At 41.9% G+C, this 14,385-nt stretch overlaps 1 protein-coding gene across 2 annotated transcripts; it reads right to left on the bottom strand.

Annotated features, from left to right (window-relative positions):
- Window positions 1-173: 173 nt before the first annotated feature.
- Window positions 174-14,164, bottom strand: LOC135543902 (zinc metalloproteinase-disintegrin-like brevilysin H2a). Of its 2 annotated transcripts, XM_064971218.1 has the most exons (22): window positions 14,050-14,164; window positions 12,840-12,925; window positions 12,568-12,644; window positions 12,202-12,280; window positions 12,023-12,099; window positions 11,737-11,929; window positions 11,406-11,468; window positions 11,087-11,158; window positions 10,586-10,755; window positions 8,193-8,274; window positions 6,889-7,022; window positions 6,445-6,622; window positions 5,512-5,601; window positions 4,847-5,042; window positions 4,067-4,172; window positions 3,788-3,944; window positions 3,577-3,663; window positions 2,730-2,823; window positions 2,365-2,473; window positions 2,117-2,204; window positions 1,915-2,004; window positions 174-1,799 (listed from the first exon to the last, which is right to left on the bottom strand). In XM_064971218.1, exons 1-22 carry the CDS (start codon window positions 14,105-14,107, stop codon window positions 1,770-1,772), a joined length of 2,316 nt encoding a protein of 771 aa, XP_064827290.1. In that variant the 5' UTR covers window positions 14,108-14,164; the 3' UTR covers window positions 174-1,769. The 2 variants fall into 2 exon arrangements, with proteins under 2 accessions (XP_064827290.1, XP_064827297.1); XM_064971225.1 differs by lacking the exons at window positions 12,202-12,280; window positions 12,840-12,925; window positions 14,050-14,164 and having other exon boundaries at window positions 12,568-12,646.
- Window positions 14,165-14,385: the final 221 nt, after the last annotated feature.

The following is a 14,385-nucleotide window of genomic DNA, read 5'->3' on the forward strand; positions in this document are numbered from 1 at the left end:
CTACATTCTAGGTATCTCTTGATCTGAATTATACTACATGTTGCTAATCTATTCTCTACACGTCTGGTTGAATGGGTGGATGCATGTCCTCTGGTAGACTTCAGTGTCTAAAATGTTGCGTGCCGAATAGTTGTTTATAAATGTCAAAGTACTACATAAGCAGGACAGTCGTGTCAAAAATAAAAACATTTTATGCCTGACATGTTAATCAGGTGGCATCTTTTTACAATCCGAGAGAGATTGTGATTACAGAAAAGGCTGTTCAAGTAATAGTATACTGTAATAGCAAATCAGACACATTCACACACAGATACAGTGCCTTGCAAAAGTATTCAGAACCCTTGGATTTCACTTTTCTTTTAATAAATTCAGTACTAAATATATTGTTGCATAAGTATTCAGCCCCTTTGTTTAGTTAAGCCTAAATTAGTTCAGGAGTACATTTTGGCTTAACAAATAATAGGGGTTGACATGATTTTGGAATGACTAACCCTTCCTCAGTCCCCCATACATACATACATACATACATACATACATACATTTTCAGGTCCCTCAGTCAAGTATTGAATTTCAAGCACAGATTCAACTACAGAGACCAGGGAGCTTTTAGAAAGCTTTAAAGAAGGGCAGTGATTGATTTGTTAGTTACCCATCTACCAGACATTGAATATCTCTTTTAAACATGGTTAATATAATACTGTGGATTATGTATTAAATCACCCAGATACATAGTCATCCAGGTGTGTAAATATCTTAGACTTCCCCAAGAAGACTGACAGCTGTAATCTATGCCAAAGGTGTTTCTACCATGTATTGACTCAGGGAGCTGAATACTTGTGCAGCGACTATTTTAGTTATATTTTTATTCATCTTAAAAAAATACTTGACTTTGACCTTGTATTTTGTGTTGATTGCCAAAATGACAAATCAATTTGAATCCCACTTTGTGACAAAATCCAAGGGGTTTGAATAGTTTTGCAGTTGTATTCTCAGACTGTGGCTGCAGAGTTGCAGTTAGTTGTGCAGCATTTAAGAACGTTCTATAAAACATTTTTTACAAAATCTGTAAATTCTTGCTCACTAGAATTCCTAAATCTAAAATTGAGTTACTTTATCAGTATTGAGCATGTGTATTTTTTTTATACAGAACTTTAGTCGGCAATGGCTGTGCTCAGTAAATCTTTGAATTAATAAAAAATATTTACTGTAGACTCCGTACTCAGCCAAAGTCAGGAATATACAGTCACCATTGATAAATGTAATAGTACGAAAATAAATTGCATATTATCACATACTGAACACTCACTCCCTGACATGGCAGTGACAAATAAATTACAGGTATCAAATGAATACTAAAAAGTGTAATTTTTTTAAGATGAAGATGTTCCTCTCAGTCCATTCCATATTTGTGACTATACTGAGTTTACCCATCATGCACATCATTGGCACAAACACATTCCTTGGGCTTCATAGGTTGCCTGAGTGCCAGTCTGTTTGTGCCATCATGCCAATTCCTTGTCACTCGTTGTCATGCCAAACAATGAGCAATGGAGTTGGCCAGAGCACAAAGAGATCTGGGACCAGGCTTTTTCAGAAGTGGTGGCAGAGCCAACTTGTCTCTAGTCTAGGGTTCTGTAAAATTATCCCAAAGAAGTGAGGTCTCTGGACTGACTGTGCACTGGCTGGCCTAGCAGTTGTGGCCCTGCATGTGAGGTCTTGGTAAGGGTTGAGATCCTCATGTTTCCACTCTTCTCCTTTAGATGTTGACATCAGACACGTGGTGGTGGTGGTCTCAGAGCCTGAGAGAGAGAAAAATATTTCCTTAATACTAAATATTATTCCCATTCATATCTAAATGGATTAATTCACTTATGTGCCATTGTAATATCTAAAATTATGCTAATAGTCTCTTACCTGTCGTGCGGCCCTGAAGTCATAGACCGGGACTTGTGATTGGTTAGCAGCTGGAGGGGGTGGGGGCGGAGCTACTTTTGGTCGCTTGGGCTGGAAATAGTAAAGCTATTCATAAATGGGCAACAGTGCACGGACACAAGACTCTTATCAACCAAGACCAACATTGAGATGATACTGTATAAATCAAAAGGTATTTCATTACCTGCTGTGGCATAGCTTTATTTTGGCTGGGAATTGGCAGTTTATGGATGTGGTTGTCCACTTCATGGATTTTCTTCTGGGTATGGTGGCTGGTGGATGAGCAGACAGATTTTTATTTTTATCCAGGAAGTCCCAATGATGTCAGAATACGTATTTTACAATGGAGACCGGACAATTGAGTACATCTTAATGTATCAAAGAATTATCTTGGCAGTGAATGTTTATATATGCCCCAAGTGGTGGACTAACCTAGGCAGAGTGGGGGACTGTCGTCTCTTCTTCAGGAACACAGCCACTGCCCCAGCAATAGCAGCCAGAAGCAGCAGAGAGACTGTCACCGCAATGCCAATCACTCCTTCTACAATCACACAGAGAGGTTGGCAAGGTTAAGGAAAGGTCTATACAGAAGTTGAATACAATGAAAACACAGACAAAAACTATTGGCAAAACTATACATAAAGATGCTCAAATTCCTGTAGTAACACTAATTACTCTAGCAATATTGGAGTAACATGTAAATAAAGTAAAGGCTTATCCCTTGTATCAATTGAAACGTGTTTTTTTTTTTTTTTTTTTTTAACACGATTTTCTGATTTATGTCTTTAGGGGCCTACCTCTGGAGAGGCCCGTGAAGCTTCCATCCTTTGTATCACAGCCTGGAAGTGACCATCCAGGTTCACACTGGCACTCCATTCTGTGATTACACTCCTGCGGTGTCACAACACAGAAACGCATACATTATAATAAAGGCAGGGGTCTTCAACCTTTACTTGCCTAGGGAACCCCCTCCCAGGCAAACCGGCAACCCCATAATACATTAACAAAAAGGTGAATGATAATGGAAAGACGAAGTAATCAACATTTTAAAATGAATAGATTTGGTAGATAGTTTTGTTATTTTGACCTTCCCACATAGAATTTACACTTTCTCTTCCAAATGTTAGCCTATCAGCATGAAAGGTAACCCAAAACACATTTTTGCTAAGAGCAGCTGTTTAGCTGGTTAAACAAAGGTTAGCCATGTGTTGGCAAAAATGTATGTCCAAGTCAAGAAAGCTTACCAGCACCAAATTGCCGTAATGGTGCGTTTTCAAAGCCTATGTCAAATAATCCAGTGAGTGCAATTAGCTCCAATGAGTGTAATTTGCTCAATATTTGGAGTTGAGAATTAAAAAATTGACATCATTAGAAAGAAAATATTATCCTTTTTTCCTACAGTAGGTATGTAATTCAAAATTAGTTTGGCTTTTTCACCAAAAAGAAAGCTCAACCAAGAAACACTTGGAGGAGAAACATCCAAGCAGAGATGACAAAAAGCAGCCTCAACTGGTGAGGCCTGGAAAATCTTGCCTCAAACCGAATGAGATGGAGAACATTCGTCAATGGCCTATGCTCCTTATGAGCAGTGTTTCTTCCTGAGCTCACAAATACCAAACCAGAGACAGGGGGAGCTGTACTCACAGCATGTCCTTTGCACCGTGCTGAGCAGTTGGTGGCTTTGGGTCCGTAGGCTGTCTCAAGATCCACACACTCGTTCTCGCTGCACACCTTAGAATAGAAGACAGGAATGGGCACAAGAATAAATGAGAAAATAACACGGTACACATTCAATTTGATTTCATTTCTAAAAACTAGAGGTAGCCCCAGTAGCAACAGACAAAAGTGACCTTACCTTCCCATCATTACACTTGGTCCCCGTGTTCACCTGTCCAAAGTCACTGGTGTGATCACCGTAGAATGTGGCTTTGCAGTCGGAGAATTTCACCATGCGACCATAGTTGGGGTCATCATTACCGTTCTTGCAGAATAGTTTCCCGCACTGCACATCTCTACAGAGGAGAGCCACAGGAGGGAGTCATATCAGTGACATGCCGCTTAAATAAGCAACACCACAATCTGAGTAGTAAAAGCAGCCTATTGAAATAACATGGTATTGCTCGTTAGGCCTCACTGGCTCTGGCAGGGGATGAACTGGTCCTGTGAAGGCCGTCTGCAGTAGGCATAGTACAGTCCTCTGGTGTTCTGGTTATAGCAGTACGTTGTTGCCTTTTCAGCAGCTGAGGAGGGAATAACACCCAATGTTACACAATGCATTCGAGTAGTTCAGCAAGGAAACACCACGTGTACGTTTAACCATTTATTAGAAAATATTACAACGCATAGTCTTGGCGTTAGGGCTCTGCTCCTTCAGGGTATCTGCCAGAGCGAAGCGTCATATGAAGATGATGATAATATAACTACAGGCAGTGAGCACGATATCATATATCAGATACCCCGATGGAAGAAACAGAACCCACAGGTGGAAGCTGGGGTGGTGGTGGGATATCAGAAACTGCAAGCATAGCGAGTAACAGCTAGCTACAGCAGCAAATGTAGCAAGAGACACCAGCGCATGGTTGCGCATGACATCCGGCATTGAAGAAGCATTTGTAGAATTGGTCAAATTTAAATAGCATGTAAGTAGCGTCTGAATTAAATTGGTGCAATATCTGCTGATACGACCACGCTCGTGTTTCCCTTTTGACACCACGTGTCAAGAAGGCTGCAACAACAAAAGTTACCATTTTTTTCCAGACTTTAAACATTAGCATTAGAATACACTTGACTTGACCATTACATGACAGAAGATGGATCTAAAAAAAAAAGACCAGAAGAGCTAGCTACCTCCATCACCTGATCTGATGAGAGGTGACTCCGTGACGACGAGACAGGGAAATGCTTTCACACTTACATGGGCCATACATTTTCACACACTGGTCATGATGCTGTGGACACTGGCCGTTGCGGCAGTAGCCCCTCCCTCGGTCACAGGAGATCCCATTGACAGAGAAGACGTCCTCAGGACAGACGGCTGAATTCCCTGTGCAGTACTCCGCTAGGTCACAGTCGTCATGTTTCCTTCTGCACTCTGTGGACGAGGCCATGATCTGTGGAGAGTGGTTGTTGCTATGTTCACTATCACTAGCTTGTTAGTCTTTCGACAGGCATGAGTATAGAATGTTTAGTCTATTAGCGTGGTGAAGGAGATGTGAAGCTGCATCTGTACTCTGAATCCACTTCGATTGCCGAAATAGAAGATTCATTTAGCCTGGCTGACGTGTACACCGCGAGTTGCTTTTGCCAGACTAGTTCTAAACAAAATACGCATTCAAGAGGATTTGTTTTCAAGTGATGACATGGAAAATATTCTGCTTCCACTAATTCCATTCCTTTTTAAGTTTGATCAAATAAAGGAATGCACGTGAAATGTCTTCAATGCACTTCGAGTCATAAAAAGCCTTTGACATGGTTATACGTGTCTGCTGCATGTTCTCGAGAGGGCTGTATAATGAAAGGAACACATCCGGATGTCTAGAGCAGACGGAGAGGCATGGTGGCTATGTGGTCGGGTCTCACCTTACAGTCTTCACAGCACTCTCCTGCAGCACACTCTGAGCCTTTGGTCAGTGTGCAGCTGGTGGCATTACAGCAAGGGTTTGTGCACTCCTATAACATCAACATCCTACATGTCATTATGATGATGCTATGAGGGGGATCAGAAAGTTATTAAGGAATGAGAACATAACGTACGTCCATCCAGTGTGTAAGTTGTCTCAAAGTCAAGCCATTATGTACGTGTAGGCTTTAACTAGATAACTTGGGGTTTCCCCACTCCATGTTTACCTCTAGCGTATTATACCGCAGTAAGACACGCTAACTAACTAAAACACACATTGTACCTTAGTAGGCTATGAATAGGAATTACAAGCATCTGCTACAAACACGACTTGGCAGGAGAGGTGTAGTTTAGCAAGATAGTTAGACAAAAAGATGATATCTTATCCGACTGACTTAACAGGTCTGGACAGATTGACGTGAATAAACTGCTCTGCACACTTAACTCCCTCTGACTGGAATGTAAACAGATGTTCATGGATTGTTACTTTCAAAGTTTCCTTTACCAGATCACCATATAGCCATGACTAACATACTATGTGTGGAAATGTGAATAATCTAGTCAATCTTATCATTGCATTACTGCTATGTTAGTACTCATTTGAAGAGACATCCCCAAACTGGGTAAATATGTAAGATTTTCTAAGGCTGGTGGTGGTGGATATATATATCAGGATAGGCCTGTGCTTGTTAAAAGCATTCTCCATTTTGCCCCTAGCTAAGGAAAACAGGCAAGACCACGCATGTAAATCTGAAATGTTATTCCCAGAAATGTAATATAATCACTTAACATACTTGTATTAACTCCACGAGAACCAACTTTTGTCTGATTTGATTGCTACATTGTTGATCTAAATGGTGGGTAAATGGAATAGAATGAGAAGGTTAATTCACCTCCAGGGAGCCACAATCACACTCCTCTCCTCTCTCCAGAAAGCCATTCCCACACACTGGGGTTGATTCCACATTTCGGTAGTCTGGCTTGTTCAGTAGGCACTCAGGGTTACGATTATTCAGGAACTGGTCATAGCTCAAACTACTGCAGCTACTGAATGACTTTGGGATATCCCAGCTGAAAGAAAAAACTGTTAAGTTACCCATAAGGTCATTTACTGACTTTCAATATAACCACTGTAGCACAAACCTGTCCAAGGGGTCAGTACTCTATGGCTGCTCTGTGTGTGTTATGAGCAGAGAAAACAATGCCTGTAAGTATTCTTTAATACAAGTTCCCTCTTGCTTGCAAACCGCAATCAATCATATGGTTTATCATTGACAGCATTCCAATCTAGTCACAACATTATACATCTTGAAACTTTTCATAATAACAGTCCTTACCTGAGGGCCCCAGCCATTACACAGCTATTCCCAGAACAAGCACAGGCACTGGAGTCATCGTGGTTCATGCCCAGGTTGTGGCCCATCTCGTGGGCCAATGTGGCCCCCACAGCTATGGCCCTGGGGTTGTGATCCTGTCAGGAAGTAAATAGTTAACATGAAATAGAATTGACTGTGTTTGATGACATGTTCTATCAGTGAAACTAACCTGGATGAATAGGTTAGAGATTAAATTGATATACAATGACTGTCTCATTCTATCAAAATGCGCTAAGATCTAATCGAGCTTCCTTTTTCTGATTTAGACATCTTGTTCTGCATTTTGGTTGATTAGAGCAAAAAGCAACTTCTCCTTTTGAAAATTGCTACGTGGCTTTGATATGAGTCAGAAACATTTATTCTACTGTCAAACTCTACTACAAAGTGTAAATAGGATACTTTTGCTCATAAAATCTGTCTCGTCCAAAACTGAGATTTAGGAAAAAATTGTGTGTCACAGAATAAAGGGTAAGCAATTTTTTTCCCCCCTTGGGTTGGGTTTGTTTAAATCCTGCACAAATGCCCACAGCACCGAAATAATCATCAATTAATAGCGCAGCTGCATGCAACCAGATTGCAATGCCCAATGATATTCGATATCCCTATGGGGCTATTTAGGGACCATCAGTAAATTAAACAATGTACAAGGGAAATAAAAATGATGTCAATAGTTCCAAATTTCAATGACTTAAAAACCTCAAACCAACTATAAGTTGTAGAAATTCATACACAAATATTGAAAACATTTAATGAGACAACTAAAGTTGTGCAACATGAAAATATTGCCCCATTTACATTGTGTAATTTATTGATGGTCCCTAACTAGACCCAGAGAAGTCTTTAACGACTTCTCTGGGGCTAATGATTACACTTTTCATAATTTTTTCCACATGAGTCATTTAGCAGATGCTCTTATCCAGAGCGACATAAAGTAGTGAGTGCATATATTTTTAGTACTTTTTTGTATTCCTGTGGGAATTGAACCCAAGAACCATGCTCTACCAACTCAGCCACATGGGACCGTAAAATACATTTCATTACCATGCCATTTTTCTCACAACTATTTCTAAAGAAGTTAATCTTGCAATTCAATCTTCTCCCTTTCTGCTTTGTAAACGTCACAGTTTGAATGCTTGGTAGAACCTCTCCATTGTCCCATTTTACTTCTTCTTCAATTCCTCCAGGAAAAACGATCCTACTTCCACATTTCAAATAATGGCAGCTTATTGTGTAGGCAAAATGTACACCTAATGAATGTACTTTACCTGCACCACCCCAGCTGAATGACCTGAACATAGAGTCCCGATAAAGGCCAGACCCACCGTCGATCCCTCAAAGTCAATGCCACTGAAACACGGGGAACAAGAAACACGTCAACCCCACATACATATATATTCATGTCAGCCACAGTGTTTTTGTGCTGCCCATGTATTCGTTGTTTTTGTTTGTTTACTCATGGATTTGCGACGAATGACGATTACTTTTACTCAGGATGAGCTACTGAATATTAGAGACACATTGCCAGCTGTTTTTGTTCACAAACTTTTGTCCTCGGTCACCAAAATACTGATATTGAATCTGTATGATGTCCGTGAACTGGGTATGTGTAATCATGTACTGGGTGGTTCGAGCCCTGAATGCTGCTTGGCTGAAAGCTGTGGTATATCAGACCGTATTCCATGGGTATGACAATTGTTTTTTTTTTTTACTGTTCTAATTACGTTGATAACCAGTTTATAATAGCAATTAGGCACCTCGGGGGTTTGTGGTATATGGCCAACATACAACGGCTAAGGGCTGTGTGCAGGCACTCCGCATTGTGTCGAGCAATAGAACAGCCTTAAGGCGTGGTATATTGGCCGTATACCATCCGTCCTCAGGCCTTATTGCTTTAATGTACTTGGTGAATAAAGAAGATTATGATCCTGATGTCAAATACCCATGTTATGAATTCTTCAATGTGAGTCTATCAAGAATAACAATGTTCCAAACCAAGATGGCCTAATCAGGTGACCATCAGCTGAACCTATAAAGGTGTCTGACAAGCACACACTAAACGACAAAAACAATTTTTACGCCACTTCGATACCGCTACGAACAGAAGTTACCTTTTTCGTAGCAGGTTAGGAGAATTAGGGTTAGCAAAAAATGATCACCTAACCTGCTATGAAAATCACTTCCGGTCATAGCTGTATCGAAGTGGTGTGAAAAGAGTGTCCCCAAACCAAACATTTCATGGTTTGGCAGACATTGAAGGACTTGCGTTCATGTCCAAAGTGAATGTTATCTGCCTCTTATTTTATACTCACTGTTTACCTTATATTCAACCATGAGTGACTCACAGAGATGAAACACTTAAACCAGTCAGAGATAGAGGTGAGGACATTTAGACAAACAATTCCATTTCTTTGGCTGAGTCCTATAGTTACCTGATTAGATCTGCGTTGTGGCCTACCTGATGATGTGTGTATGTCCAGGCCTACCCAATGAGGTGTGAGTTGGGGCCTACCTGATGAGGTGTGTATGTCCAGGCCTACCCAATGAGGTGTGAGTTGGGGCTTACCTGATGAGGTTTGTGTTGGGGCCTATCTAATAAGGTGTGAGTTGGGGCCTACCTGATGAGGTGTGTATGTCCAGGCCTACCCAATGGCCTACCTGATGAGGTGTGTATGTCCAGGCCTACCCAATGAGGTGTGAGTTGTGGCCTACCTGATGAGGTGTGTATGTCCAGGCCTACCCAATGAGGTGTGAGTTGGGGCCTACCTGATGAGGTGTATGTCCAGGCCTACCAATGGCCTACCAGGCAATGAGGTGTGAGTTGGGGCCTACCTGATGAGGTGTGAGGCCTACCCAATGAGGGTTGGGGCTTACCTGATGAGGTGTGTCCATGTCCAGAGCCTACCCAATGAGGTGTGAGTTGTGGCCTACCTGATGAGGTGTGTATGTCCAGGCCTACCCAATGAGGTGTGAGTTGTGGCCTACCTGATGAGGTGTGTATGTCCAGGCCTACCCAATGAGGTGTGAGTTGGGGCTTACCTAATGAGGTGTGTATGTCCAGGCCTACCCAATGAGGTGTGAGTTGTGGCCTACCTGATGAGGTGTGTATGTCCAGGCCTACCCAATGAGGTGTGAGTTGGGGCTTACCTGATGAGGTGTGTATGTCCAGGCCTACCCAATGAGGTGTGAGTTGTGGCCTACCTGATGAGGTGTGTATGTCCAGGCCTACCCAATGAGGTGTGAGTTGTGGCCTACCTGATGAGGTGTGCATGTCCAGGCCTACCCAATGAGGTGTGAGTTGGGGCCTACCTGATGAGGTGTGTATGTTCAGGCCTACCCAATGAGGTGTGTATGTCCAGGCCTACCCAATGAGGTGTGAGTTGGGGCTTACCTGATGAGGTTTGTGTTGGGGCCTATCTAATAAGGTGTGTACGTCATGGCCTACCTGATGAGGTGTGTATGTCCAGGCCTACCCAATGAGGTGTGAGTTGGGGCTTACCTGATGAGGTTTGTGTTGGGGCCTATCTAATGAGGTGTGTACGTCATGGCCTACCTGATGAGGTGTGTATGTCCAGGCCTACCCAATGAGGTGTGAGTTGGGGCTTACCTGATGAGGTTTGTGTTGGGGCCTATCTAATAAGGTGTGTACGTCATGGCCTACCTGATGAGGTGTGCGTTGTCGTGGGGCTTAGTCTTGACTAGTTCGTTGTTCCTCCACGTGGTAAAGGCGTCCAGGGTGGCGCCAGCAGGGGCGGTCACTGATATCTTATCACTATCTGACCACACCTCCAGACCAACCAGGGCAATAAAGGTGTTGAGGGGCTTATACACCTGCAGGCAGATTTGTTTCATGGTTAGGTTAAACTCTCCCCATTAAAACAATTAGGGGTGGTTTACCAGAACTAGGCCTAATCGGTGTCCTGGAAACCATTACAGTTCATTGGAAAGCAATTAAAACAGAACGGTTTGAGTTGAATGACCTTCATAAGGCAGAGAAGGAAACAAGTACTGTCCAAGCAGAGCCAGAAGATCAAAAAGTTGTGGTGATAAATGGATTAAATGTGAAGGTGTTTGATATTCGGTTACCAGGCCAACAGGGACACGGTGCTGTAAGGGGATCTTGTAGGTATGTAAAGCTGGTATCACCATGTGACTGACTCACCATGTTGACAAAGTTAACCACTTCAAAGATCCTCTTACGCAGCTCTCCCCGATTACTCTCCATCTTCTTGTACTGAAACGGTATGGATGCGATATGTTTTAGTGTGCACACGAGAACAACGGACATCCTGTCACGATGCATTGCTCACCAATTAGATGTGATTATTAACATTATTTTATAGATATTACGTTGCTTTCCTAAATATTATTTGGTCAAAAATATTGGCCAAATAAATGATAAGAATGAAATGTTGAAGTTTATTGTGTTGATTCGGGTAGAGGTGAGGCACTTGTGTTTCTGGTGTATTGTCAGTTCTTACCTCACGGTTGTCTGCAACGAGGACAAGCTCAACATATTTTTGCTTTTGAAGTATAGATGGACCCTAGTAAACAGGAAAACGTTGTGGTTAGAAGTGGAGAGCGCTAAACCAATGTGAGTTGAGGTGCAACCAAAAAAGGATTGGGATCATCATTGAAAAGGCTCAACGCTCGCTCACCACTAAACTCTCAATGTTTAATTCACGCAAAGTTAAAAAGGTGTTGTTTTGGCCATTAACGGCCTTCATCAGAACACATCATTTCCTGTTAGGGAATATCAGACTATATTTAACTAGGGACATTTTAGGCGTATTCATGGATTGGATGTCTTACTGAGGCTCGAGAACGGCTCCTGCTAGTAATGGAAGGGTAGTCAGGGTAGTCTTCGTTCCAGGTGGTATTAGTGACTCCACACAGCATAGGCTTGGAGCTCTGGTCCTCGTATTTTAGCACTGCGTGATCCCCATCATCCCCCCCTGACAGGGGCTCAATCAGGTACCTTTGGGCGGCCGTTCTGAAATATCCACTAAAATAAAAACACACAATAGACATTATACAATCGGTTTAGGGGATGAAATAGTGTTTCACTGTGGACTAATAGAAATGTAGTGCTGCCTGCCTGAGTCCATCGCAGGTGCTCATGCTGACCGTAGACTCACTGTCATCCACAATACTGCCGTGATAGTAGCAGTGATCCTGGAGAAGAGAATTAAGTAGAAGGCGAGGTTAAAGGGCCTTAATCAAGACACTTATAAAAAGCCTACGGCTACCTATCAAGGGTATGTTCTAATCACTTACCATATCCTGAGGCGTAGAGGTGACTGGTGTGCCATCCTCAGTGTAGTAAGTCTCACTATAGTCTTTCGTGAGTAATTCCCTGAGGGGATTTTTTTTTTAAAGTTATTTATTACATAATTTCCTTAGACTGACCTACATGTTCAAGGGAATTCATGAGGTGATAACAAAATTCATGTTTTTTTTTAAATATATTTGAGGATGCAGTGTGTGGCTACAAATGGCAACTAAGATAAGACTGTGGAAAGACAGTTCTCTACATAGTGCCGTTCCTTATTTAGGGGAAAGAAGAAGCATGTGATAATCCTACTTGTGTGAGAGGTCAACATTTTAGAGAATGATATAGGAGTCTTTTGCCAGAGTACATACCTATTCTTCTCCAGATGCATCTCAATGTCTCTCCCACCCACTCTCATTGCATACTTCAATGTTTCTGGCCTGGATGACTGAGAGAGAGGATTAGGATTAGTTGATACCATAGATATAATCTCTCCTCAGTATATTAACATGGTCTCTTATACCACTTTGTTACAAGCAGTAAACACAATTGTTAACAAAGAATAGGTTGGCATTGATGTCTACAGAGTACTTCACAGCAAAACAGCTCCTGTGCAGGAAGGAAGAACAGGGGACGAATGTACCTCGGTTTCTCTTTTCCGTAGAGTATGTAGTCTGATGGGTCGGACTACCTCATAGTCCCTCACTCCTTCAAGAGGACCATGACTCACTGTGGGGAGAGAAGGAGAGAGAACGTGAGGGATAGAGAGAGTTCAAGAATGGACCTCTCTGTCTGTTTCCATTCTATTCTAAACGTGTCATGAGTTGAACCTTGTTTTCAGGCATTGACTGGTCCATTGGTAAGGAACAGTCAGATGGCAGCATAGCAGTGTTTTACCCTTGAACTACAGCAGTATAACCCCAGCTTTCCTTATATTCAATGCATTTCATTCATGTTTACACATTGTCTAATAAAACTACAGTATGAATACCTCAGATACATGATGAACACAGGCTGTTTGACCCTCGTATATGATCATTATACTAGGTGATGTTTTGTTCTCTGTCAGGCCTGTTTGATTTGTACTTGACCTTGGCCCATTGAGCCATGATTGGGCCATAGAGGAACATTGGGAATTATGTCATTAAATTGGTCATCTCGTTTCCAGACACTTCCACACCACAAGGTTTTGACATATGGGCGATGTCCACCACAATCAGTTTGAGTTTACCAGATAATGCAATAATCTCTGTCTTGTCATTCCATCCATACTGCACCTGGTGTGTCAACACTTACTAACACTACTAAATTGATGTTTCCCAATAGTCGTTGTGAGAATGAGACTTGGCTAAGGATTTATCATTAGAAATCAGTGATTCTTGACTGGTGGAGTGGGAGGTTTTGAAAGGGTTGAGGGTGTCTGAGTAAAAAATAAATCACCTTAAACCGCAAAAACACAGTAGAAAGTGATTAAATAATTTAATCTCTGAACAATTCTTCTTCAGTCAGTATTTTGAATATAGAGATATTTGCAGTGCTGTTCAGCGGATGTGGTTGATTTGTGGTCTCTAACCGGTGAGCTTATTAACATCAAGAATATGGGCAAAATTGAATTATTGACAATGAAAAGGTGGGAATGTTGTTCCCTTGTTATACAATTGCTACATTTACTATCAATGTAGCAGTAAAAAAAATAAATCCAGATTGCATTTTAGCAATTTTTCTCTCTGTATCTATATACTCACTGTACTGTTAATGCAACCAGTCTGAATAAAGTGCCCTTTGAATATGGCTGACTAGGGCTTAACCTGTGCCATTGTGCTGTGAGGAGACGGGTGTATCCAATGACTTACCTGAGAGATTGAGGGAGGCAGTTAGGGTAAAGATCCACAATAGAAGTGTATGTGTCATTGTCGAAGTGCAGACAGCTACTGAAACACAAGTGATGGTCTGAGGGGCTTAATGGGTTACCTGGTTGCATGCTCATGTGATACCATCTACAGGCCACACCTTATTGGGCGGCCCCAGCCTGTCAGTGATGGAGTTTGTTTTTCATTGCCCAGTGGTGTTCATGGCCACTTCCTGTTAGTCATAGCTAGTGTATACACGACTTGCTACAGTGCCTGTGTTTCCCAAATGGCACCCTATTACCTATAAAGTACACTACTTTTGACCGGTAGTGCACTATA

This window comes from Oncorhynchus masou, chromosome 1, assembly GCF_036934945.1.
Source record: "Oncorhynchus masou masou isolate Uvic2021 chromosome 1, UVic_Omas_1.1, whole genome shotgun sequence".
In the NCBI taxonomy this organism is placed as follows: domain Eukaryota; kingdom Metazoa; phylum Chordata; class Actinopteri; order Salmoniformes; family Salmonidae; genus Oncorhynchus; species Oncorhynchus masou.

Excerpts from the sequence above, each read along its gene's own strand:
- LOC135543902 (XM_064971218.1), bottom strand. The coding sequence starts at position 14,107 with ATGACACATACACTTCTATTGTGGATCTTTACCCTAACTGCCTCCCTC. Across the intron at positions 12,926-14,049 it reads TGCCTCCCTCAATCTCTCAG|TGAGTCATGGTCCTCTTGAA; the intron begins GTAAGTCATTGG and ends CTCTCCCCACAG. Across the intron at positions 2,474-2,729 it reads CTTCACGGGCCTCTCCAGAG|AAGGAGTGATTGGCATTGCG; the intron begins GTAGGCCCCTAA and ends GTGTGATTGTAG.